Source organism: Tympanuchus pallidicinctus, unplaced genomic scaffold (assembly GCF_026119805.1).
Source record: "Tympanuchus pallidicinctus isolate F22 unplaced genomic scaffold, pur_lepc_1.0 scaffold26, whole genome shotgun sequence".
Lineage (NCBI taxonomy): Eukaryota > Metazoa > Chordata > Aves > Galliformes > Phasianidae > Tympanuchus > Tympanuchus pallidicinctus.
The window spans coordinates 12,022,205-12,048,581 of NW_026294743.1; the positions used below are offsets into that span (position 1 = coordinate 12,022,205).

The following is a 26,377-nucleotide window of genomic DNA, read 5'->3' on the forward strand; positions in this document are numbered from 1 at the left end:
CTCTTTGAAGAGCTGCATGCAGAGACTTGACAACACCTTCAGTTAAAACAGATTTATTCTGAATTTAATTTGAGGAACCCTGAGCATATCAGCTTTCCTTTAGAAAGATGAGAAGTCCTTTTGAAAAAAGCCAGCAAAGCAGTAGTTTCGAGTATCTTTCTGAATCTTTTTATTTTGTGCATTTATCAATACAGGCATAGCACAGTAACAAGTCTTCTGTCACCTGTGCATTAAAAGTGGAACAATATTTCAATTAATATTTTATAAACTATAAAGGAATATTTTTTGAATTTGATCCAGGTCCTCTTTTCAGCATCTGTGGTATTAGAGCTCTACAAACTACTCTTCTGGAAAAGTGACTGTACTGGGGCTGTGTTCCACTGGGTGACACTTCATAATGCAAAATGAACATAGGAAACCAAAAGAAAATTGCAGTGCTATTGCCTGCAATGAAACATTCGCAATATCAAGGTTAACATTAACCTCTGACACTGGGAATTTGGAACTGGAAAATCTTTAAGGTTCCTTCCACTCCAAACCATTCTATGATTCTATAGTTACCAGCCAGAGGCATTCAAGCTTCTTTGAGTTATATATCAGTAACACGAAAATCCTATAAACCAAGCTGTTTCACACAGATTTTGCTGTCATGGCTTTAGAACTCTAGAATCCATTTGAACTGGTAGCATAAGTTCATTTATGAACAGTGGCAGTTTGGATTACTGCCTCAAAATCAGAGGAGAGAAAGGTTATTCATTGAGATCATGGAATGGACCAAAAGGATGTTACTTTACCTCAACTACTTGGACATTTATGTAGTACACCAAGCAGCACAGGATAACTCACATGACTAGAATACTAATAAAAAGGAATGGCTTGTTCGAGGAGAGGCAAGGAACACAGTTCCACAGGAATAGATGTAAAATCCTGTATTTTATAGGAATGATTAAATGTACAGACTTAGGATGAGACTGTCTAAACTGGCAGCAGTACAGAAAAGCAATGCAGCACAAGCTCTGGATGTCAGTATGCATTTCATGACAAATGTAGTTGAACTGTGCCATGATGGTGGTAAAAAGAGTATCACAAAAAGAAGCACTGAAAAGAATGGCTCTGAGCCACACAAAGCCATGTACAGTGCAGCACTCAGCTGAGGAGCAGAACCCAGTCTGGAATTTCAAAAAAGATGAGTCCCAACTAGAAAGATTCTAGAGCAAGATGAGCAAAAGGATCTGAGGGCAGAAAATCCAAGGGAAGAGGGATTATTTAGTTCAGCAGGTAGGACAAATACAGCAGCCATCTTCAAATATAGAAGGAGAGTGTGCTCATACATAAGCAGCAGACAGCAGTAAGGGATCTGGAGACAAAGCCTAGCTTAGGTTAGTCAAAAAAAGCAAAAAGCTGGTCTGTGTTTGCTCTTAAATTGAACATCTGGGAAAGCTGTGAAATCACTATCCATCAGGAATTACACAGGTGTATTCGATTCAGCCTTCAGGCAAGGAAGATGGACTGGATGACTGCTTGAAGGTCTTTCTTGCCCTGTTTCTGCTGTGGCCATCATTCTCCTCTGCCTCTAGATCCCTTAGGATGGCAATGAAATATGACATCTCTGTGCCTCACACATAATCGAAGGGAACCTGACAAGTCACATCTGTACAAGGGCAAAAATAGAAACCTATGCTAAGAAACACAGCAATTGATACAACCAATCTTCTACAAGCACTGCAGCAAACATCTACTCCCTTCTCCTCCCCAATACTCCTCTCACTTATAAATGATCAGATAATTTAATATAACTTCTATCCAAATAGCAGTGCAATCCCATATATTCCTTGTGGAGATACTATGCAAACAAAGATAAAAATCAGATCGGGCATTTTAATTTAATTTAAAATGTGCTCTGAAACATGGAGTTTATGGAAATAATCTTTTCATTTATTTTTCCTATCCATAAAAAAGCAAACTCCAAAACTAGATGATATTCCAAATATTCTCTTTTATGGCCTTCAATTTCTAATATAATCAAAAAGAACCAAGAAGGAAGATGTAAAGATAGTAACTGTGAAAAAATGACAAATTTATGTTGTAACAAATCACAGCAACTATTTTTTTGACTTATGCCTTTCACTGTGATTACTTCCAGATTAAGATTCTGCAACATTAGCAAAGGTAGGCAGATTTCATCCCTTGAAAACCAGCGACACACAAAAAGAATTTTACTAATCATCCACAGTCAGTTCATCCCTTGTCTTTTGCCTGAATGACAGAAACACATATTGCACAAATATAAAAAGAATGCATCTAGAATCACAGTATTGCTCAGGTTGGAAAAGACCTTAAAGATCATTGACTCCAACCACAACCTGACAATCCTACCCCAACTCTAACAGCCCTCTGCTAAATCATGTCCCTGAGCACCACATCCAAACGGTTCTTAAACACATCCAGGGATGGGGACTCAACTGCCTTCTTGGGGAGCCCATTCCAGTGCTTAACAGCCCTTTATGTAAAGAAGTGTTTCCTCATATCCAACCTAAACTTACCCTGATGCGACCTGAGGCCATTTCTTGAGGCCATTTTCATCTAAAGGCATGACATGGGCCCTAGCTTCTTCTGTTAAACAGTACAAGAAAAATTTACTTGTTCTCTCAAAGAACAGAAGATTAAATACAAAAATAACCACAGAAAAATCATAGCTTCAAAATATGTTTTCAAAATATGGTATTAAAAAAAAAAAAAGAACCCGTAAGCTATCTATCTATCTACATATATATAATAAACATTAAGGTTGGGCACTTCAAGGGATTTCTGTTTCAGGAATTTGCAGCATGTTCCATTTCTTGCAGAAGGTTTTTATTCACCTCATTACCAGTCAAGAAAATACTTCATACTGAACCTATAAAAACTTACGCTTAGAACATTTGCCATTTCTTTCTTTTGTGGTGATACACTTGAGAATCACTTAAATACACTTAAATCATTTTAAATAAAATTTATGATTGCATTAAATTTCCAAAGCAATAATTGATCTCTGTAACTGCTAGATAAGACAAGATTATCCCAGTTTTATGCTGAGGGACAGCTGAGGCAAGGAAGTTTACCTTTTTGCACAACGTCACATCTTGAGTCACTTAGACCTGGAATAGACCATAGTTCTGTACCTCAGGCACACTGTTTAATTTTGTAAGTTTTTGTAGGATTTAGTCACCTGTCCCAGAGCAACTGGTTTATCATTTCTTTGGTAGGACAGGAAGTGTTAGATCTGTGCTCCCTGAGAACATGCGTATGACTACATATGCGCCCCTCCAGAACATTTTAAAACTAGGAGAAAGAGACAAATCAAAAAGAAGTCAGCAGCTACTTAATATATCACATCAAAATATTCCTAACAAGTTGTCAGGCAAAGATTTACAGTTATACAAGAAAAACTGATGCTGTCTTTAACATTCTTTGACAGTGCAGTATCTCTGCTGAACCAGCACAATTATAGAGAATGCTAAAAGTACCCCAGAGAAAACATTAGGATTGGCACAGCTGATTTTGTCAGCTTTTCTCTCTTGTCTTTCTCATCCAATCCCCTTGCTTCCTGTTCATCCTGTCACAGTTAAAACAAATGCCAGACGTACCTTTATCGTACTAGTGTGTGCACCAGGATATTCTTTTTCCTCTAACGTTGACCAACGTTGTATAAATTTTGACACCAAAGGATCGTCGTAGTCAACTATCTGAAATCCTGAGACATTAGCTCCTCCAAACTGAATTTTGGATAGATCCCCATCAGTAAATCCCTGGGCACAGAAAACATCATGTCTGTTATTCCAGTAGTTCTGGCAGATCTCTCAGTTGCCTTATACATATAAAAGCATCACCATATGACGTCTATTGCAAATGTGTATGCCAAATGTTTTCTTCAAACAGGATCCAAGTCAAAATCCTGGGCTGCCAGCCAACAATGCCTCTTGTTGCTCAGTAGTCTTATACTTCCATAGAAGAAGTGCTACCTTTGCCATCATAACTTCCTTAGAACAAAAATAACTGTTAATTTCAATGGGACTACTTAGATTACAAAGTCAGTAACAGATAGGAGAGAAAATTTTAGCCTGGCCGGTTGTTTTTTTTTAAATATATAAAATGAAAGTGGGTTACACTAAAACAGTTCATTTATGCAAATTAAATGAGGGATGTCTAATCCTGTCCATCAGTATAAAGACAATATAATCAAAGACTACTAAAGTTTTCTTCCTGATAGAACACTTTTTGAAATCACCATCATATATATATGGTACATATGAGAAATTTACCTTTACAAACACACAGTAAGCGAATATGGTAATAGACAGCTATAAAATATAATGATTCAATGTGCTTAAAATCTTATAGGCTTGAAAATCTTACTGTAGCAAGCCAAGCGATGGCTAAAATAGCAAGCAGTCAACGTAATGAAATACACCAGGCAACTTTCCAAAACGCTTATTGCCTTTGAGACCAAAAATATTTATACAACAAATGCAGCACAAACACAGGGAATTTTCAAATTCTGTATGACTTTTTGCTTTTCTTGTGAACATGCAATACCTTAACTTCTTTGTTCCAAAAAAATCAGTTAACAAATACAAATATGGATCCACACTGTTATACTTTTAAAGAGACCTTGAACTCTCAAAGCCTTCCTTCTTATATAGCAACATAGATAACTTTTCAGAATACTCTTGTCCGAAGGGAAGAGGACTTTTGATTAAAGGCTAGGAGGAAATATGGGCTCTATATGAAGTGTAATTAGGCACACTACAGTCATTCTGTATTCTCAACTCCCTCTAAAATTACTATGAAAAAGAGTGCAAATCAGAGCAATTTAGGGGCTTTGCTGAAATTTTTGTTAGTCAAACCGTATCAAGCTCCAGGAATAAAGATAATAAATAAATTATATAAAAGCATTCTCACCATACAACCCTCAAAGCTCTTTTGTGGAGCAGAGCAGTGGACATTCAAGCCCAGACTTTGCTTTATCCATTGCAGAAAAAACTATCAGATTCTCTAGCTGAAGTCCATAAGTACTGTTGACTTTGATGTCAGTAAAATGGCCATTCATCTTTAAGAATTTCAAAAAACAACCTTGACAATTCTGAGAGTTTCCTGAACCTTCTCTTCCCCCTTAGGAACAGTATTAGCTGTACTGCCTGATTGTTCAAGGAGATATTCTATCAAACTGATTGCCACGCCAACCTGAGTAATGAGGATGTGTGAAGGTGAGATTCAGTAGCCCAGCAGAATCAAAGCTGAGAGCTCTGATTTTTAAAAACTAAAGCAGTGAGAGAAGAAACAAGAGTTATCTGGATGAATGCATCAGACCATGGTCTGGAAAGCTGTTTTTCTGATTTTCCTACCTACACTGACTTTCCTACAGTATGCAGAAAAATGGACAAACCTCTACTGGAGTTGCTGAGCATACTTCAATCCCATTGACAGGAATTTAACAGGAAGCATTTAAGCTCTGAAAAGACTCAGCCAATAAAACAAACACTATCTGAACATGCACATATATTTGACAAGAATAAATATATTTAGCTTTTCTTTATCTTCTAAGCATTCATTGAAAATACAGTACTAGTTTATGTGCCTCCATGAACAGCAAAATGTGTAGTGCAGGTATTTTAAATACTAAAACTGCTTACCAGATTTGCAATAATATAATGGTATCCTTTAACATGTTTACCAATTGTGATAACCTGTAAGAAAAAAAAAGTACCCATGACAAAGAACGTTCAGCTGATAGGCAGACTAAGACTTAATCACTAAACATAATACGATCTAAAAGTCAGTTATGAACTTTATCATATGCAATAGTGAGTTTGTTGAGTGCTGTACTTTTATTTTACCTCATGAAAATACTCCCCGCTGGTAGAAATTTGTCATACTGAAGATCAAGCTCCAAAATCTGTAAGAGGACTTGAATGCTTCATATTAAAGGTTCAACCCCTAGAGGTAGGAATGGGTACCACAGAGTAGATTGAACCAGAAGAATCACTGTGACTTAGGCCTTCTCGCTTAGGTTCTGCTCCATTTGTAGCAGTTTTGTAACATTTCTTGAACCAAAAACTTAAAACAAAAAGCATTACAACATAAATGAAAGAATCCACATTATGAGGAAATTTTAGAAGCTCAAATTGTTGTTTGTTGTCCTAAAGCTTCCTTATAATCTCTCTCAAAGCCAGCTGGTGGTTTCTCAGCTATCTCCACTGGCAAGCATGTATCAAGGATTTTTCTCCCATATAATCCTAATTAAGACTATATCTTCACGGGGAAGTTTGCACTTGGAAGCAAAACACTTCTCCAGAGAAAGGAAATGGGAGAAAATAGGTCTCTAGAGATTTCTTCCATCTTTTGAACAATGAGAACAACAGGAGTGAACTCAAAGTATTTTTCAGCTTCAACTCTTACATAAATGGTTGTAATCTGGCAAAGAAGCTGTTGCATAGGAGGAAAAAAAAAAAAAAAGAATGAAGGAAGAGCTTTGCAAAACACTGTATGTCTGTATAGTGATCCAAGGACCACAAAGCATTACTGGGACACAGCTTCTGAAGTGAGTGAGATAAACAAAAATACTGAAGAAGGTTTGTTCAAGAATGGAAAGCAAGAAAGAAAGCAGAGAATTTGCAGCTTAATGTATCAAGAAAGCATATGATACTCCAAAATCCAGGAAAAAAACTGGTCAACAGAAAGCCCACTGTGCACTTCTCAGTAAAAGTAATAAGGAAAAAGAAAAGGCATTCTGATACAAAAGGCTGAAGGCACGCTCAGGAAAAGGCTTTTGCTGAGGCATGGCTTTTGGTTGTTCTGGGTTGTTGGTTTGGGGTTTTTTGCCTAGAATTAGAAGGGTTTTTCAACAAATAAATCTGCTAGTAAAGTAGAACCCAATGTACCTAACTAGCAGTTAGAAAAGAAAATCAGAATGACACAGTCAAAGAAACTCACAGGCCAAAAAAAACTTACAGGTACTCCCAGAAATCCTTTCTTAGGATGATTATTCATTTTAGGTGGGAGAGAAAATTAACAGAAAAATAGTCATTTTAGCATTTATTTCGGACTACTTGAGAACATCAAAGCGGGGTTTACCTTAAGGTAATGGAGTCATAGGAGCAAAAGAGTAGGGATAAAGGACTCCAGAAAACAGATCAAACACCAGAAGCTGGTAGGGTATCTTTCAAAGAGAATCTCAAGGCTAAACCCATGAGACAGCTGACACTTAGCAGCAAAGCAGAAAACTATTTTGATGTGAATAAATGATTGGAATTACAACGATCCCTGTGGCTGATCCACAACTTTTAACACTCTTCAGTGACTTAGAAAATCAGATGAGCAGAAACAAGAGTTTATCCATCCATATGCCTTCAGAAGTGACACAAGTCTGCGGGGATAAAGTGAGAAAGTCTAAATCTCAACTAAGGTACGACCTGTCAATGTGCAACAAGGGTATGAAAAATATCCTAGAGATGCACTCAAAATAAGAAGCCAAAAGAAAACAACAGGTATATTACAAACAGAGACAAAGCTAGTAAGAATGCACGGTAACTAAAGTGATGGTTCCTGTCATTAAAAAGCAGCACAAGGTGAAACTGAAAAAAATTAGTCTTTGTATCACAAAAGAGATTAAAATTATATATCTGATTGTATAGATTTTAAAGGATATTAAGATGATAAACAGTCAGTGTACTCTTGTCAAAATCAAAATATGTCAAAGCAATTTCTTTCCTTTCTCTAATGTGATATTATCTGTCAGGAAGGCTGAGGAAACAGCGGGTGCAACACGTCCAGCCTAATAAGGCTCTCATTGTGTGACATCATTATAAGCTCCTAAGGAAACGTGGACAAAAGTCAGTGTAAGGTAAGCAAACAACTGTCTGATAAGTGGTAAGCAGTGTTTCTCTCAAGCATTGCTCTGTTCAGTACACATATGAATGACATGAAATTTATTGGTTTTTTTTCCAATCAGTATGACGAATCAAAAAATATGATTATAAAACACTGCAGATGGTGACAGAGAGAGGTTGTGAATGCCCTGAAGGACAGGATCAAATTAAAATTAATCCTGAAAATTGCAGAAATAGTTTCTGGGTACAATTTCAAAATAAAAACACACAAATAGAATGCATTCAGTTTGCATGCTCAAACACAATGCTCAGTGCCTGAGCCTCTCCAAGCTATGATCATTTTCACAGTGAAGACTAAAATAACAAACCCTCCAAAAAAGCTTCAGACTAAACCCAACCAAATGCAACTAAACCTAGCTAATATATTCCTAAGGATGATGCACTGTCTCGCATGGTCAAGTTTAAATCAGTACAGAATTGTTCTTAGTCTTCCATTGCGCTGTGTATGCATGAAAGCAGTAAACAAGATAAAAAAACAACGCTGAAAAGATCCATCTGGACCCACCTAGACACTAGGACTGAAGGGGTGGATTTGGAGGCAATACAGGAATTTGAATCAGAGCACTGTGATGCTGCTATACAAAGAAAATTCAAGTAAGTAAATAAATAATTTTGATAAACAATATACAGGTGGGTGGGGAGATGGCATCTTTCTGCTTTGCTGAAAGTTCAAGAAGCCCTCACTATGGAAGACAGTGTCCTAACTTGGTTATCACATCATAAGACAGTGACAAAAGAAGAGAGAAACTAAAACAAGGAATTATGAGGAAAACTGAATGAAAAAGATAAGCTGCTGATGCAGTCCTCCAAGATGTATAAGTTTTTTTGGAAGAAAAAAAAAAAAAAAAAGATTAGAAATCACACAGCAAAATAACCCATAGACTTACATATCTATCTGTAAAGCACCATTTACAATAGTGCAGGAAGTACATATAATGTAGTACAATACCTAGACAGATTGCAAAGTAGTCTTAACGAGATTTTTTAAAAATAATCAGGATAGAAAGCCATACCAGATGATCCAGAGAGAATTATCCTGCATTTGAACAGAAGGAGCAATTACAGGATTTGCACGATCTCTTTCTGTCCAGTGTGTATGTGGCTCTCAACAGAAATCTGTCACTTCCAAAAGATGTATAATGACCACAAAAACAGGATCGACAGAAACAAACTCATTATGCTTTTTACAGAATATAAATAATTGCCATAACTGAGAAATAGGGAACAGCAAACCTGATCAACAATGTCGTTGACTTTATCGCGCTCACAGTCCAAAATCACTCTCCTTTCCTTTTTCACCTCTAGATCTTGGAATAGTGAACGGTATGTTTCATCTTTTCTGTCATTGTTAATGTTTCCTACGTTGATAGCAGTCACTTGCCACTTCTTCTCAGCTGCAGAATCCAGCACAGCTTGCAATGTTGATAACCCTAGTGATGCACAGGAGAAAGCAGAAGGTATAACTGACAAAGCTTCAGGACTAACAAGCTTCTGGAAGATGATTTATGAGATTACTTATTTAAGATTACACAATCACTTGTTTGAAGTGTCACATGTAGCTAGAAATCAGAAATGAAGATATGCGTCCAACTTTCTTGAGTGAAAATTGTATTTAAACAACTGGAAGGGATCAGAACAGAGCCTTATAAGGACAATATTTTGGTTTTGCTTCAACTTTTTTTCAGAAGGGGATTTTGCCAATTCACTGATTCACTGCTGGAATCCTATGCACACAGAATGAGGTCTTCCAGGAGAAAAATGATCCAATTACAGAAAGAGGATCAGCTCTTTATTACTAAATTCTATTTAACTGTTCCTGCTCTCAATACTTAAGCAGTAACCTATTTAAATCCTGATCTCACTGAGGCCTGTGGCAAAATTCTCATGTTTCAGAGTTATGAGAAGTTATTATTTCTGTTGCCTATAATCACAACCCAGATAACTGAGCTATTATTTCTGCAGACCACAATCAATCCCTGATAATGAAAGAAAATTTGATTGCATGTATTTTTTTCCACACAGATCCGTAGGCCCAGCATTAGCACCTAGCAGCGGTCTGTAGATTTTTGCTGCTATTTTAGCATTTTGGCATATTTCTGGAAGCTATGATGTCTGCATAGCTTCAATTGCCTACAAAACACTGTAAAATCAGTGAAGATTTCACTTGACTCATTTTTCCTTTTCAAAGATTAAATAACAGAGAATAGAGACGTGCATTCATGTGCAAAGAAATGAAAAGGCATGTAAAAGGAAGCTTCAAGGATAACCCTCGTGAGAAATGATAGTGATTATGAACATAACTGTAGAAAGAAAGTACTAAGAATCAATTTGCCTCAAAGTTTGTAAACACATTAGTCAGTTTTAGCAATTCAGCTTCTGGAGCGAAAGCAGTAATAAGGAACAGCAATACATATAAGACTGGTCATCAGCAAAGGAAGAAAATGGCAGGCTTCCAAAAACATAATTTCAGTGATATGTCAGATAGTTCTGGCTTTCTATACTGAAGTATAGGAAGTTCTATATGTCATGCAATGAGTATTTTAGAATAAAAGACAGCTACAGTCCAAGGGCACACAAATTATTTATGACATGTTAAAGACATGTTTTCATTTCCCAGAAAAAGATAACGAACATAAGTGACCTAAAAGACGTAAAGAGTATCTTAAAATATTATCAACTATTCAAAGTAATTCTATACTTCAAAAAAATGTTCTTAATGGCAATTCTTTACTTGCGTTCCTTTTTAATTCTTTTGGGAGATCACTCAAGACAAACAATTTCTGCTATTGCAGATTTTTCGTTTTCTGTTCCTGGGAATACAAAACCCACGTTCAATTTTGCTTTTAGATTACTGGTGTTGCTTCTTAAAATGGAATTAAGACTGAATTATCGTAGAAGCTTTTTGTTCCAATTTCAAGAGGAAATGTCAAGGCATTTTCCAAGGAAATGACAACTTCTTTACTACGCATCTCTGTGATATCAGAGGTAGTCATGTGCAGCTCACTCAGTTGCTGAATAACACTTCCTAACATCAAGAACAAGTTTTATAAGAGGGAAATCTTATTCTGAGAGGTATATACAAGTAAAGTTGTATATACAAAGTATATCTTGAAAAAATATACTTTGGATGAAGCTAGCAATGAAAATTTCAATGCATAACAAGTAGAGGAAAAAAGAGCAAGGAAAATTAAACCAACTTTCAGAAACAAATGCTTTTGCAGGTTCCTAAAAACCCAAAGTTCTAGCATGTGTGAACATACTTGTGTAGTGTGCTAATTCCTATGGGCTTGGTTTAAACATGTGTCAAGTTCTTTTGCTTCAAATCATCTAAATTTTATGATTTTTCATTATGAAGTGCACTGTTTGCTTTGCTTCGTTTGCACATTTTTCAATGTAAAATCATCTTTATTAGTAATACAGCAGTGAAGACCCTAAAGGATCTGATAATTTTGCAGTGCATATTATTCGTTTAGTCGCATTCTGTTCCTGTGTTTAACAGCTTTGCTTCTTCCACATACCTGAAATTAAAGAAATAGTTATAATAAAACGATCCCAAAAATTAACAAGACATTAAATATAATCTGAATCACTGTTTCAGATCTGATTTAGTAGATTCTAGGTTTTCAAACATGTCCTTGAGGGCTGCTAATGGTACTGCAATCCATTTTAATGAGTTTCTATATTTTTTTCTTCTCATCTTCCACTTTTCCTAGGGACTCCTTTTTTTTTTTTTTTTTTGGAGTACCCTCTGCAGTGAGCAGATTTGTTGCTTTTTAGTGGTGACAGATCTGTCATCCTCAAACAGTTTAGTTTACTCTGATAGCAACAACACAACAGAAAGTGAAAAAAAAAAATTATTTACAGCACTGCTTTTGAGGAATGATCTCTACAGAGTAAAGGAAGTATAAATCTGCAGAGGATAAAATTCTAGCAACTCCAATTGGTGGTTGTGACTGCATGAGTATTTCCATTTGGGAACTTCATGTACCTGGACCACTTACAGTTAAGATGAGACAGACTGTTAATTCTGTGAGTTCTGAAAGGGAGGAATGAAAAGAGGCTGACTAAATTAGCAGCTCTGTTACAAAGAGAATCTTATGTTCATGTCATTGCTTTCTCCAAACTGCACTGCTTAGTACTGGCATCACAGAGAAAGCAAGGAGGATACAGTGTAAGCCACTTTACATGACATCAAGTGCCACATTAAACCAGAAACAGCTTGGACATGCACACAGTGAATGGCTTAACTTCTTACAGACAAGAATGAGATATGAAATTGTTCTGCACTTCATTCAGTCAGCCTCCAGACACAGAGGAGCTGTAAAAGTTGCAGTAAATTTTGCTTTTGGAATAAGTCATTAAACTAATTTCTATTAGCTTCCACAAGCAGTAAGTCTTTTTCACATCATTCCTGAAGGAGGAAGCATCTAACATTATATGTAATTCCTTAAGTATACATCACATTAACACTTAAACAAAAGCGTTTGGAGGAAGTGCGAACCCTGCCTGCTCAAGGTCTGATGTCATCAGAAGTGCTGCCTCCATGCTGCTTGACTCTGCACGATAGGCTTAGAGCAGGCAGTGGGAGAACTGATTTCACTCAGCATAAAGGCAGGAATTTCATGCCTTAGAGCTCACTGTCACTGGGGTGCCTTGCCTCAACTAAAACAAACAAACATAAGAGAGAGGCATCATCAAAAGGTGACTACAAACAGAAGTTTCATGCTATTATTCCCAGCCATTGGCCAGAGCAGCCACCAGGTGTTTTTCATTATTCCTTACATATAAACCACATGCAGGTCATGTACCACACACTGCTAGCTGATTGACAGAGCATTTCACATCTGTCCTTTCTAAAATGGCAGTGACTGTTTCAGATTCTAATGTGATCATTTGAAAAGGATCTGCAACAGAAATAAGCTTGGGGTTCATCAACCCACATGACATTACTGCTGAAGGCCACATGTCAGCTTTAGTTTTTCTTACTTCAGGGCTCAAAACAGTGAGAATGAACTATTTTGAGGTATTCCCTTCAGCATCTGAGCAACTTTTAACATTTAAAAAAGCATCAGAAGGCAGAGAATTTAACATTACTCCATCACTCAATAAACTGGTGTATTTAATATTACATTAACCAACTTACAATCTTACAGAAGTCCACCTTACGATTTCATGTGCATTTAACTCTGATCAATGGCCATGCAGATAAGACACAAGATGGCCTTCTTAAAGGGAAGATATGAAACTGGGAATAGAAGGAAGTTGGTCATGGACTACTGGACTAGGAGAACTTGAAAACAGAATGATGACAAGGGAATTCCACAAAGGGCAGTCAAAACAAAACATGCTGTGTGATGCTATTTCTCCAAAAATTGATACATCATCACTCGCAAGTAATTTTTCACAGTTCATAAATTGTTAGGCCACAATTATTATACCCTTAAAAGGGCACTGCACTTGTGCAGGCTGTACCCCTGAAAAAGTTGCCTACAAGCAGTGGATTTGGGTTCATCAATAAAAAAAACAATAAACAGCAGGGAAGAACTCAAGTACTGTCAATGGTGGCTTCCAAGGGAGAATGGACTGCATCCAAGGCTCTTGTTCGTCTTCTGCTCAGCTACTGATTTCATACGTTGTGTGGAGTAAATCTGTGCTAGCAGACATTCCTTAACTCTACTGAAATACAGCTGAAGCACAACTCAGAGTGGGTGGCATCTTCAGGCCTCCAATAACAGGACAGCTACCTCTGGAGCTCACAGTTCATAAGGGTAAACTCCAGCAATCAGCTATAGTTGCAGCATGGAAAACAGCCGTTTGGTGAAAGAATGAGCTTACTGATGTTTGTGTTTGACTCTAATTTTAAATGGCTCAAAAGCTGAGTGTGGATAACGAGCATCATTACGTGAAAAAGTATCTTAGCCCTTTTAAGTTTATTTTTTTTAATCCTTAGATGATTATTTAAAAAGACAAAAACTCATAGGAACTGTTTCACAGCAAGCAAATAATCTCATAACTTATCAGAACATGCTTGAAATTCTGCTAATGCCCACTATAATTTCATTCTCATTTAAACTATTTTCACGTCCTAAGAAACCATTTGTAAATTTAAATGTTTTTTGCTGTATTCCTCTCCTCGTTTTCTAAGGCAAATTCAGCTTTTCAGCAAGAGACCATTAGCAAACGGCATACAAATAAAAACTGGATCTCACCTCTGTCGCTGTCATATAAATATGCAAACTTGGTCCACTGATAGTATTCAATCAAACTAAGGAGAGCTCCCTTGAGGTCAGGTCTCATCTGAATGACAAATGGATGTGTTCCATCTGTTGGGAAGCTCGGAGTTATGAAGGAGACGTGAAGAGTCCCACAAAACGATGTTATGGTGTTTACAGACTTCTTATCATAGAATCCAAAAATAGCAAAGACTCCTCTTGAAAACTGGGAGCAGACTAGGAGAGAGACAGAAAAACAGTTAGGTGGGAATTCTTTTTTTCCCAGAAATGCACTGAGAATCCTATTGTGTGTATACATCTTAGAAATAATGAAGTTGTCTAATTTCACAATGGGAAAGAACAGTAATGCTATGCTATGGAGGTAATTATGTGCTAGCATTATTAATCAGTAATATAAAGCTTTCAGTAAAAACAACAACAAACATCAAAGGTGTGGCCTGCAGTCCAAGTTATTTAGAAATTAAACGCACCTATATAAACATCGATGGCAGCTGGAATTTATAACATGAGTCATCATGATCACCCATACCACCAAAGGAAGCAGATAACTTTTTTGTCACGTCAAAAATAAATTGGTTCTGAGATCAAGACTCCCTGAGCTTTTTGTTTAATTCTTTATATTGCCCCAAATTAAAAAAGAAAGAAAGGAAAACGTTTCAAAGCCAGAACTAGAAGCAAATCTCTTAGCTGCAGAAAATAAGTTGATTTGTTTTAAACTCGAGTTTCAGGCATTATTTTAATTCTCTGTGCTTTCAGATTCAGCAAAAGCTGGTCTTCCTGGATGACACTTGCAGTCATGCTGCAGAAAGAATAACCTCAGATGTAAATCACCTGCTGATTATTCAATTTTTATCACTGGAGACAATTCAAGCCAGCTGATGAACACTGCTGATAAATGCAGCCTGGAGAGAAGAGCTAGCTCTTCTGGGTCATCCTGTTCTTTAATACTGCAAGTTATATTAGTGCCTAGGTTTTAAAAACAAGATAGATTGAGGAAAAATTCCTCCCTGATTAATTCTGAGCTATCACCTACGCATTCTTCGGTTTGCACACTGTCACCTTGAACAAGAGGCAAATCCTTTTAGACAAAGCACCTAGCCAGCCTCACTGCAAACCCTGCTACATCTGACCTGCTGATAGCTGTAAATCACTACATAGCTGAGTCTAACTTCTCCTGGCTGTTTAGAGCACTAAACAGCACCAATCCTTGAATACAATTCACATATGAGGGCAGAAATAAATTGACTTATTTTTGAAGCTTCTCACATTTGTTATTTTCTCTTTTAAAGTTATCACATCCTTATTAAAATAAAAAAAAAAAGCCCCTTTATTATGTTATTATTAATTTCTATTTACTTTGCATGGCTTTTCCTGTCTACCATAGAATCGCAGAATAACTTGAGGGGAAGAGATCCATAAGGATCATTGAGTCCAACTCCTGTCTCTATCTGGACCACCCAAAATTTGTATCATGAGTGACAGAATTGTCCAGACACCTCGTGAACCTGGCAAGCACAGATCTCAAACTGTAACTATTTCTATGCTTCAGTTAGAAGTATCTAAACAGCCTGGGTGAAATTCTGAGTCCAACAACTTCAACACATCCCCTGTTAACTTTAAAAAGGTCAGAATTTCACCTCAGGTGAGAGGATAGAAATGACTAAAAAACAACCAATGACTAATGCCCCTGTATAAAAGGATGCTGCGCAGGCTACCAGGACAAGAGTACAAGACTTCATCTATAATAAACACCATATTTACGAGCACTGCTCTGAAAGTGATGCTTCCTATTTTATTATGTTGGCTAGCAATGTCAGAGACAGATGTCGGTGGCATGTCAGTAGAGGCTGAACCTTCCCTCCAATATTCCATTACATCTTGTTGCCATGTGACAGATGGCAGCAGAGAGGCGGTCTGACAGAATGGTGGCTGACATGGAAGTGTGTATGAAGCCAAAGTGTGCCACCGAATTCCTCTGTGCAGAAAAGATTTGCACATGGTCACACTGATGCTTGCTGAATATCGATGGAAACCGAACAGTGGATGTCAGCACAGTGAGCTGCTGTCTGATATGATTCAGCAGTAGCAACAGTGGGTCACCTCCTCTGGTGCAGGCTTACAAGCACAGCCTGCAGGCTCTAGTTTCATGGCTAGCAAAAATGCATAGCTAACTGTGGTATGTTGAAAAGTAATGCTTTGTGGCTGAGAATTCACTTGGTCAAATGGTATCACAGAATCATCGGGGTAGGAAGGAACCTCCAGAGATCATTGAGTCTGACCCCCCTGCAAAGCAGCCCCCTACAGCAGGCTGCACAGGTAGGCATCCAGGCTGGTCTTGAATATCTACAGAGAAGGAGAATCCACAGCCTTCCTGGGCAGGCTGTTTCAGTGCTCTGTCAGCCTCACTGTGAAGAAGTTCCTTCACATACTGGTACAGAACTTCCTATGCTCAAGTTTAGGGCCATTTCCCCTTGTCCTGTCCCCACAGACTGCTGAAAACAGGTTAGCTGTGTACACTCAAGATTTTTATAAGCTTTAATAAGTTCACCTCTGAGTCATCTTTTCTCAAGGCTGAACAGATCCAGTTCTCTCAGCCTTACCTCATAAAAGAGGTGCTCCAAGACCTTTACCATCTTTGTGACCCTCCACTGGACTCTTTCCAGGAGATCTTTGCCTTCTTTTTATACCGGGGAGCCCAGAACTGAATGCAGCACTCCAGGTGAGGCCTGACCAGAGCAGAGCAGAGGAGGAGAATCACTTCCCTTGCCCTGCTGGCTACATTCCTTTTAATGCACCCCAGGATCCCATTGTCCAACCAGGGCACATTGCTGTCTCAAAGCCAACCTGTTGTCCACCAGGACCCGAGTCCTGCTCTGCAAAACTCCTCTCCAGCAGATCACCCCCCAGGCTGTACTGACATTTGCAGTTATTCCTTCCCTCCATGACTCCACCCTTACTTTTGTTAAAGCTCATCTGGTTTCTTAAGTTATTAAATGATTAATAATTAATAAATTAATTATTATTGTGCTTTTTGTACTTGCTGTAGTTTCTACAGTAATAAATAGGAGGCGTTACCATTGGAGGGACCTATTATCTCAAGTCCATTCGAGGTATAACACTGATCAAGTTGAAAAAAAAGCCTTCTGAAAAGGGCTGTGAATTTTCTAAACAGCTTTCCTGTTTGAATTACCTCTAATACCACTGGACGGTGCTTGAAAAACGCAGGAGCTCTGCACCCATTCAGGGGGACGCATGCAACTAGCCCACTATCTTCAAAAAAGACCCAAGAGTTTACAACCCACAATCCTTACATTCAGAAAATCATCCGTCCATAATTGTACACATCATCTGAGAAAGCTGAGTGCCATCCTCTCAATCTCCCCCACACCAAGCCAGGGATGAGCAGAAAGCACATCCTTTGGCTGAGGAAATGAAGTGACAGCATCTCTATCTGCTTACACCAGTTTAAAAGCACAAACACTCCATCCCCACACTATCAGTATAAAAGCATAAACACTGCGTGTTTCTCAAACTATTAAGAAACCTGCAACAAAGATATAAAATCATTTAATTCAATAGGGAAAACCCAAATGATAGAGCAAAACTTAAGCAAATCTTAAAAGTAAGCACATTATGCACTCTAGCAGATATTAAGATTTACCATAAAAAACAGGATAAGCTTCAAAAGTTTATGAGCAGTGATCAGTGTTATGGTTGAACTGAAATTCCTCAGTTCTATGCTTGCACGTGTGAAATTGTTATTAAAGGTCAGCACAAGGGCACCTGTGCAACATAGTAAAAACTTGCTACGGTTATTATTTAGAATGTCACAAGATAAATGCTTGCAACTGTTTTGGGACTCTTATTCTCTGAGGGCAGGAGGGGAAAGAAGAGAGAATATTTTTAAGTACGCAATGGTGATCCAGGGGTTATAAAGCAGAAAGCGTAGATCTTTCTGGCAGGATTCATACATTAGACCACCAAGTCTACAGCCATGCTGTTACTGTTGGAATATGTTAGTTTTTATGATAAGTAATCACATGCTGTTCATGATTATTACAGTAAAAAAAAAATAATCATGGTGATAAGGACTCTGAAGTCACTGAAACATGAAAGCCATATTAAAGACATCAGAAACAACTGCTATGATTTATTTCTTTCAAGCTCTTCCATACAAAGCATTCCTCTTTAGGTCTATGTACTTCCCAGAAGTGGTCAGTGGCCTACAGAGCAGCAAGGGGACAAGAATAAAATACACTCCTTTTCTCATCACTTTTCTAAACAGCTTTGCTTAGGCTGGTAAACAAAGGGGGACAGCAAGGAACAGGGTAAATAATTAAAGGTATCTGAGAAACAGTTACAACAAAACCTTCTTGGAATTGCTAAGATCTCTACATATTCTATTTGAATTATTCTTTTCCATTTAACTAAGAGGCAAAGATCCATTCTGTTATTGCTTTCCTGAACACTGAAGATGGGTCCTAATCTTTTTTTCCCAAACACCAAGGCCTTGATTCATTCAACACACACACAAACACACAAAAAAATTTAAGCTTATGTCTGCAGTGAGAAATAACGTGGTGTTAAAGGAAAACAGAAACTACCTGCTCAGTTATTTACCCTTCCATTGATACTATACCTGTTTCTGCTTTTTACTGCAATGTACTCATAGCTTATTTTATTTAATCCTTTCTCCATTACATTATCCTCTTTTGTCTATTAAAGTCTATAAAGATTTTCAAGGCCAGATTGAATGGGATCCTGGGCAGCCTGACCTAGGGCTGGCAAACCTGCCTACAGGAGTGACTTTGAACTGGACATCTTTATGGCCCTTCCAACTGAAGCCATTCTATGACTATATGATGATTAAAACAAATGTCTCGTAGTACCTGCATGAGGATACAATAAAGTAAAAGGTATGACTTAAGCTTCTTTTAACTGCCATAAGGATTGCTGTTATTTGTAAATATGAGAGTTTTGATACTTGGTTTCTGTCCAACGGTGACAATTTTTAATTACTAAGAAGCTATTCCACCCTCCAAAGCTTGCATTTTAAATGCTGTTGGCATTACCATCGCTCCACATGTTATTTTGTTGTCATAAATTGTTTTGCTACAGTGCTAACGGAATGGCTTCAATACTGACATAGGGAAATAAGCCTTTAGCACATATTATTTAACCACGTCCAATCATTCTCTTCTACATAAGAAACTACAGCATCAGGGTGAAGAAACATCAGACACAGCCCCTGCAAAGGGACTCAAGACAAAGAAATTCCTCCTGGTCTGTAAAGCTGACAGGTGTGTCAGAAGCAGCCAGGAACAAGACACAGAAATCAAATGCCCAGTTGTTGATTTCAGCCTCCAAAAGGCAACATTAAGAACAAACAGACAGCAGAAAGGAACCACAAACAATATACTGTGCAATAGTAGCAAAAATAATAAACAAGCAAGCACCACAGCTGCCAAAAGAATTCACACAAGATTGAAACCGCATCAGAAAATCATTATGAGAATAAAAAAAGCATGGAATGCTTCCAAAGCTACTGAGAAAAATGCAGCATAGCATACAGGGTATTGCATGCACTTTCACAGACTACAGAATTCTTTTGTATTGGTTTTTGTATTGGTTTTTATTGTCTCTGTGGTCGGTTTTACCCATTTGGTTTACACTGTCACGTTATGGATGTGAGGGAGAAATTTCCTCTCAGGAAGGTAAGACAAAAGGCCAAAGCTTCATGCTAGGACTCAGTAAAACACAGAATAACAACAACAAATAAAGTCTGGTATTTTAAAGTCCCGAGGTATCTTTTAGCAAAACTGGGAAGCAAATCAATGCCAATTAAAACATCAGTGGTAATAAGAACTGAAAATAAGCTGCATTTCTGGAAGACAAAGGAACAGAAAAATCTTTACATCTCTTTTTGCTATTCTTAACCCTAGCACCAATTAATTAAGGTGGACTTTCTAAGCATTTATGAAAATCTGCGTGCATGGAATTACAGCAATTCAATACTAATCCAAACTGGGCATCCAACCTCTTTGTAGGTTGCATGTGCATACACACACACAGTGCTTACAAACAAATGAAACAACAACAACCAGACTCACTTAGACAGATGAATAACAAATATTGAGAACGCACCCAAAAATAAGGAGTGAAATAATCCTTTAGGAACTTGGTGATGTGCTCCTCATTCATACCTCATGCTGCTACACTGAATTTCCAACTTTGAGCAACACTCTGGCAATTACTAAACAAAGTAAGGAAAGGAGGTTACTGTTTTGCACACAGACAACAGGAGAAATTGTCACAGTCTCAGTGAGAGAAGAAAGCAAAATTTATATCCCATGACTGCAGTATCAGTAGAGGCCCGCTATGGTGGAGCCACCTCTCCAGCAGAAATGTGGTCTTCAGGTTTTTTTGCTATGAATTTAACTGTTCAGATATCATGTGACTGACTGGAACTTTCCACACCATTTTCAGCAACAGAGGCTTTGATCATTGTGAAATATTAGATTCAAAACCTGGACTGCTGCAGCGCAAAAGCAGCTCAGAGACCGGAAGAGAGGCAAATTAATTTATTTCGACCAGTCAATCATACTTCACGCTGAGAAAAGAAATTTCGTGCCAATATAGGATATTTTAGGCAAGTACAAAAAAGCCTCCAAGAAGTTAGGGGCCATCTGTTAGGAAAGTACATGATGGTATGGCACAGCTTCTTTATATGCTAATGCGTTGGTAATGAAGGTGGTAAATAAACATCGTGCTCAGATAGAAACAACAGGTCAGAAAAACAGACTGTTTCAATGACAGTTGCATTCAATTACATACTGCTTGGCTGTGTACTGTAAGCATTTTAAAATCTTTTTCATTGCTAGGCCAATTACCATGATGAAAAAGAAATCACTGCAAACACCACTGAAAGAACCATGATAAAACAATTATGCTTTTATGAATAAAGTAAGAATTCCATAATAAAATTAAAATGCAATGCAAGTCTTTTCGTGAAGAACATGCCCATATCCAGTGAATCCTTACAGAGCTCTTTGGATCACAGAATCATAGGATGGTTTGTGTTAGAAGGACCCTTTAAGATCCCCTGCTATAGGCCAGGTTGCTCACAGCCTGGCCTTGAATGCATCCAGGGAGGGGGCATCCACACCCTTGCTGGGCAACTTGTTCCAGCATCTCACCACCCCCACGGGAAAGAATTTCTTCCCAATTCCTAGCCTAAATCTTCTCTCATCCAATTTAAAGCCATTTCCCCTTGTCCTGTTGCTACCTGCCATTCTAAAAAGTCCCTCCTCAGCTTTCCTGTAGGCCCCTTCAGGTACTTGCAAGTTGGTATTAAGTTCCCCAGAGCCTTCTCTTCTCCAGACTGAAGAACCCCAGCTTTCCTCAGCCTGACATAGTAGGATGCTAGTGTGCTTGTCTAGATCCCTATTTCAAGGTCAGGCTATATGGGGCCCTGGGCAGCCTGATCCAGTGGGTGGCAACCCTGACCACAGCAGGTTTGGAACCAGATGATCTTTAATGTCCCTTACAACTCAAGCCATTCTATACTATAACAACATACTGTAATTCTATACTACCAGCTGCAAGTACAATTCTTCCTAAGCTCAGAATCTGGTGACCTGGCAAGTCTTTTTAATACCAAACGTAATTTTACCTCGTCTGCAAAAACCAAACCATTCTTCCAGAAGCTTCCCTACCCTGCATCAAAGTCTCCCCAAACTCCCTCAAATAAAGAAAAGTTCTATTTCTACTTAGTGAAATTTAACTTTCATGTATTTGTTTCCTTCAGATTTAAAGCCATCTTATAAATCTGCCTTTGTCACTTGTTTGTACCTTCCTGAACAATTACAATCTTGCAGTAACATAAAATTTGTCGCTGTAAGTGTTCAACAAATACCACCTCTGGATGCAGGTGCACATAATCAAATCTAAGAGGAAACCACTGGCTTTTCAGAGCCACGCTGCAAGCTATAGAGAAGTCAGCTCTAATGAAAGATACTGAAACTGTCTTGGAAAAAAAAATAAAATAAAATGAAGATAAGTTTTAAGAAAACTGCTATAAGGAATAAAGAAGAGAAGAGGATTTCCAAAGGCAGAGAAAGTACAGCAGGAAATAAGCGACCTGTTGCTCTCAAAATACTTCATACTACAGTTGTAAAGGAACAATCTGCTATATTCCAGCCAGTCACTTCTGACCTGCAATACCTCCAATATGAGGAAAAGGCTGAAATCCACTCCTAGACTGCTTACATCTCTCTCTGAACTGATGAAACTGGGAGCCCTCTCATAGTGCAAACCACTGCAGCTCGCAGCCCTTCAGACCACACAGTCATCAGACAACAAGCAACTTTGCTGCAACTCTGCCCTGCCTATCCCAAGGCTCACACTCTCCAGATGGCTGAACTCACTTTTAAAATAAATCTTCTAGCTGGAACTGTTGGCATAAAGATACCTCTGCAGAGAATATCTTCCACAAGCTAACGGTTAATGTGATAATAAGCCCGACACACGAGGCCTTGATTCCCTACCCTAACAACTGTTACTCCCTTACAGCCAAACCCACGACCCTCTTCCACTTGGAACAACTTCCAGCCTGCGCTGTTCCAACCTAAAGCATCTACCCACAGCAAAGGGCACGCTGCATCACAAGTGCTTTTCTTTTCTTTCCTGTCTTACTAGGCTGCAGTTCAAGACATGAACTCTAATTCCAGTGATGACTTACTGATGACATTCACTAGGACAATTAGCTGTTAAACTAATTGCTAGGCTTTATGTGGATTTACAAATGATCTAGTACTCACATGACACACGTTCCTATCTGCATGCCCTGTTTTTCCAAGGAGTGTAGAAGTAACAGAAGCATTACATATTTCTGAAGTCTTCAAATACCATTCAATAAACATCATTAGTAATACAAATCAGAAATACAGTAAAATCCTGCTAATTAGAAACCTTAGCGAACACCTTGTTGCTCTGATTATACAATTCTTTCAATAAAGAGGTTATTCAAAAGCTAAAACAGCACAGAGAGCATCAGGACAATAAAGTAAAATAAGAACCCTGTGCAAGCATAGGAAGGAAAGTCCAATTCCTTGCACTTTATTAGTTTGTTCCTCTAATCCTTAACAATTTGATGCATTTCAGCTGCTATTTCAGAAACATTAGTTCAGCACTGGAAAAAAAAAAAATCCTTGTTTAATAAAACTTACAAATATGTGATGAAGCATAGCTGCACTAGTAAAACAATGATTCTTCCTTCTAAGTGCAAAATACTACAGTACTTGCCTCACTATGACTGAAATTACAGTTCTGGATATCTTCTTCCTGTGCTCAGATTACACAGGAGCAGGGCTAATGAGCTCAGGTGAAGTTCTATACCATCTACTCTCTATTACTTAACTTGAGCATCTAGGTCATACTACAAACAACGTACAAAGAACCATAGAACCACAGAACTACCTGGGGTGAAAAGGACCTCAAGCATCACCTAGTTCCAACCCCCTGCTGTGTGCAGGTCACCAACCAGCAGCCCAGGCTGCCCAGAGCCACATCCAGCCTGGCCTTGAATGCCTGCAGGGATGGGGCATCCACAGCCTCCTTGGGCAACCTGTGCCAGTGCCTCACCACCCTCTGTGCAGAAAAACTTTTTCCTAATATCAAGCCTAAACCTCCCCTGTGTCAGTTTAAAACCATTCCCCCTTGTCCTATCACTATCCACCCTTGTAAACAGCTGTTCCCCCTCCTGTTTATATGCATCCTTCAAGTAATGGAAAACCTTGAAGGGAGGTCTCCCTCAGAGCCTTCTCTTTTCCAAGCTCAACAAGCCCAGTTCCCTCAGCCTTTCCTCACACAGAGCTGCTCCAGCCCTCTGCTCATCTCAGTGCCTCCTCTGGCCCCGCTCCCAGAGCTCCACGTCCTTCCTGTGCTGGGGCCCCAGGCCTGGACGCAGCGCTGCAGATGGGGCCTCACAAGAGCCGAGCAGAGGGGGACGATCACCTCCCTCTCCTGCTGGCCGCCCCTTTTTCATGCAGCCCACAACACAGCTGGCCTTCCGGGCTGCAGGCGCACACTGCTGCCTCATGGCCAGCTTCTCGTCCACCAGGACCCCAAGTCCTTCTGCGCAGGGCTGCTCTCAAGGAGATCTGCCCCCAGTCTGTATCAATACCTGGGGTTGCCCCGACCCAATGCAGCACCCTGCACTTGGCCCTGTTGAACCTCATTAGGTTCACATGGCCACTTCTCCATCCTGCCCAGGTCCCTCTGGATGCTTCCCTTCCCTCCGATGCATCGACTGCACGCTCAGCTTGGGGCCATCTGCAAACTTGCTGAGGCTGCACTCGATGCCATCATCTGTCATTGATGAAGATGCTGAAGAGCACCGGTCCCAAGACCGACCCCTGAGGGACACCGCTTGTGACCGGCCTCCACCCTGACACCTTTGGCTGTGACTAGTCAACCAAATCCTCATCAATCCAACAGTCTGTCCTTCAAATCTATATCTCTCCAATTTAGAGAGAAGGATGTGATGATGGACCATGTCAAAGGCTTTGCAGAAGTCCAGGTAGATGACACCCATGCTAAACGGATCTTCTACCTGCTCACACCTCACACAGATGGAGTTCTTGCTGCCCTCCTCTTGCAGCAGCAGGCTCAGACACTCCCTGCAGCTGGAGATCCGAACAGCCACATTCTCAAGCAGGGCCTCCGTTTGGGTCATGTATAATCAATGAATATTAACGTGTTATAATTATGAAATAAACAAGAGAGTTTGACAAAGCAGACTATGATAACAAAAAAAAGGATGAATACAAGGCTTACCCCTACCCTGGGCTCACTCACAAAATACCAGCAGAGGCTGGTGGGGTAAGCTTGTTGCCTGGTGGAGACCATGGTAAATCTGTGGTCTCAGAGACTGCCAATAGGTAAGCCGGTCTTCCAGGCGAGGAGGGACAGCACTTCTGTGGCTTGCTGCACAAGTTACCACCACTGCTATGGGTATTGCACACATGCTGCCATCTCCTCACTGTGCTGGTGGGCAGTGACATGTGGCTGCCCTCCCAGAAGCTTTCTCTAAGGCAAGGGGTGTGGATGCAGATCCGTAGCCCTGGTAGTGCACCACGCTTTCATGAGAGCTGCTGAGCCACTCTGTTAGCTTGGGGCTCCCCTGGTAAAGGAAACCAACCGAAACCCCCTGTACCTTGCAATCACTTGCTGCAGTTCCAGCCAGGATAGCTCTGAGGAAGCTAATCTCAGCGATCAAACTGACACACAAAAACACTATACCTTGAAATAAAATAATTAACAGAGAAAACCTATGCCATGAATAAATCCCATCTGAAAACATTTTCCCACTTAGCACTATGATATCATCTGAGGTTCACAGGCCTTCCGGTTCTCTATCAGGTTCTGTGTCAATATCAGAATATCAGTCAATCTTTCTGCATTTGATTTGAGCATCTCATTTACCATTGCAAATAAAATGTCAATGTCATTGATAAAGAAGTTAAAGAGCACCAGTCCCAAGACAGACACTCGTTATCTTCCTGGACACAGAACCATTGATGACCACCCTCTGTCTGCAGCCTTTCAACCAGTTCCTTATCCATCAGGTGGTCCACCCACCAAATCCACATCCCTCCAATTTGGAGGTAAGGATGTGGTGGGGGTCCACGTCAAAGGCCTTGCTCAAGTCCAGGTAAATGACATTAGTCACCTTTCCCTTGTCCACCAATGCTGTCACTCCATCACAGAAGGCCACCAGATTGGTTAGGCATGTCCTTCCCCTGGTGAAGATGTGCTGGCTGTCTTGGATCACATGCTCATTCCTCATGTGATCAAGCATGTCATCCAGGAGGATCTGTTCCATGATCTTCCCGGGTACAGAGGTAAGACTCACCGGCCTGTAGATCTCCCTCCTCCCTTTCTTATCAAATAGGAATGACGTGACCCTTTTTCCAGTCACCTAGGATCTCACCAGATAGCCAAGACTTTTCAAATGTGATGGATCAGCAACCACCTCAGCCAGCTCCTTCATAACCCTGGAATGCACGCCATCCAGCCCCACAGACTTGTATGCATTCAGTTTTAGACTTGCTCTGCCCTTAAAGTGGGGTGGGATTTACTCCTCCAGTCTCCACCTGGACATTTAGGGATGCAGAGCTCAGGGATGTGAGAAATATTAGAATCCTGGCTCCCAAT

The 26,377-nt window shown here is 39.4% G+C and overlaps 1 protein-coding gene across 8 annotated transcripts in view; it reads right to left on the reverse strand.

The window, feature by feature from the left end:
* Nucleotides 1–26,377, reverse strand: part of GRIA2 (glutamate ionotropic receptor AMPA type subunit 2) — an 81,203-nt gene that overhangs the window by 30,617 nt on the left and 24,209 nt on the right. For all 8 annotated transcript variants that reach the window (XR_008208497.1, XM_052690338.1, XM_052690336.1 and 5 more), the window contains exons 3-6: nt 14,138–14,377; nt 9,162–9,358; nt 5,673–5,726; nt 3,627–3,788 (exon numbers count right to left, since the gene is read on the reverse strand). Coding sequence is in view for 7 of the 8 variants with exons in the window: in XM_052690338.1 (XP_052546298.1) it covers nt 3,627–3,788; nt 5,673–5,726; nt 9,162–9,358; nt 14,138–14,377 (653 nt within the window). In the remaining variant the exon portion in view is untranslated. The remainder of the gene's footprint in view (nt 1–3,626; nt 3,789–5,672; nt 5,727–9,161; nt 9,359–14,137; nt 14,378–26,377) is intronic.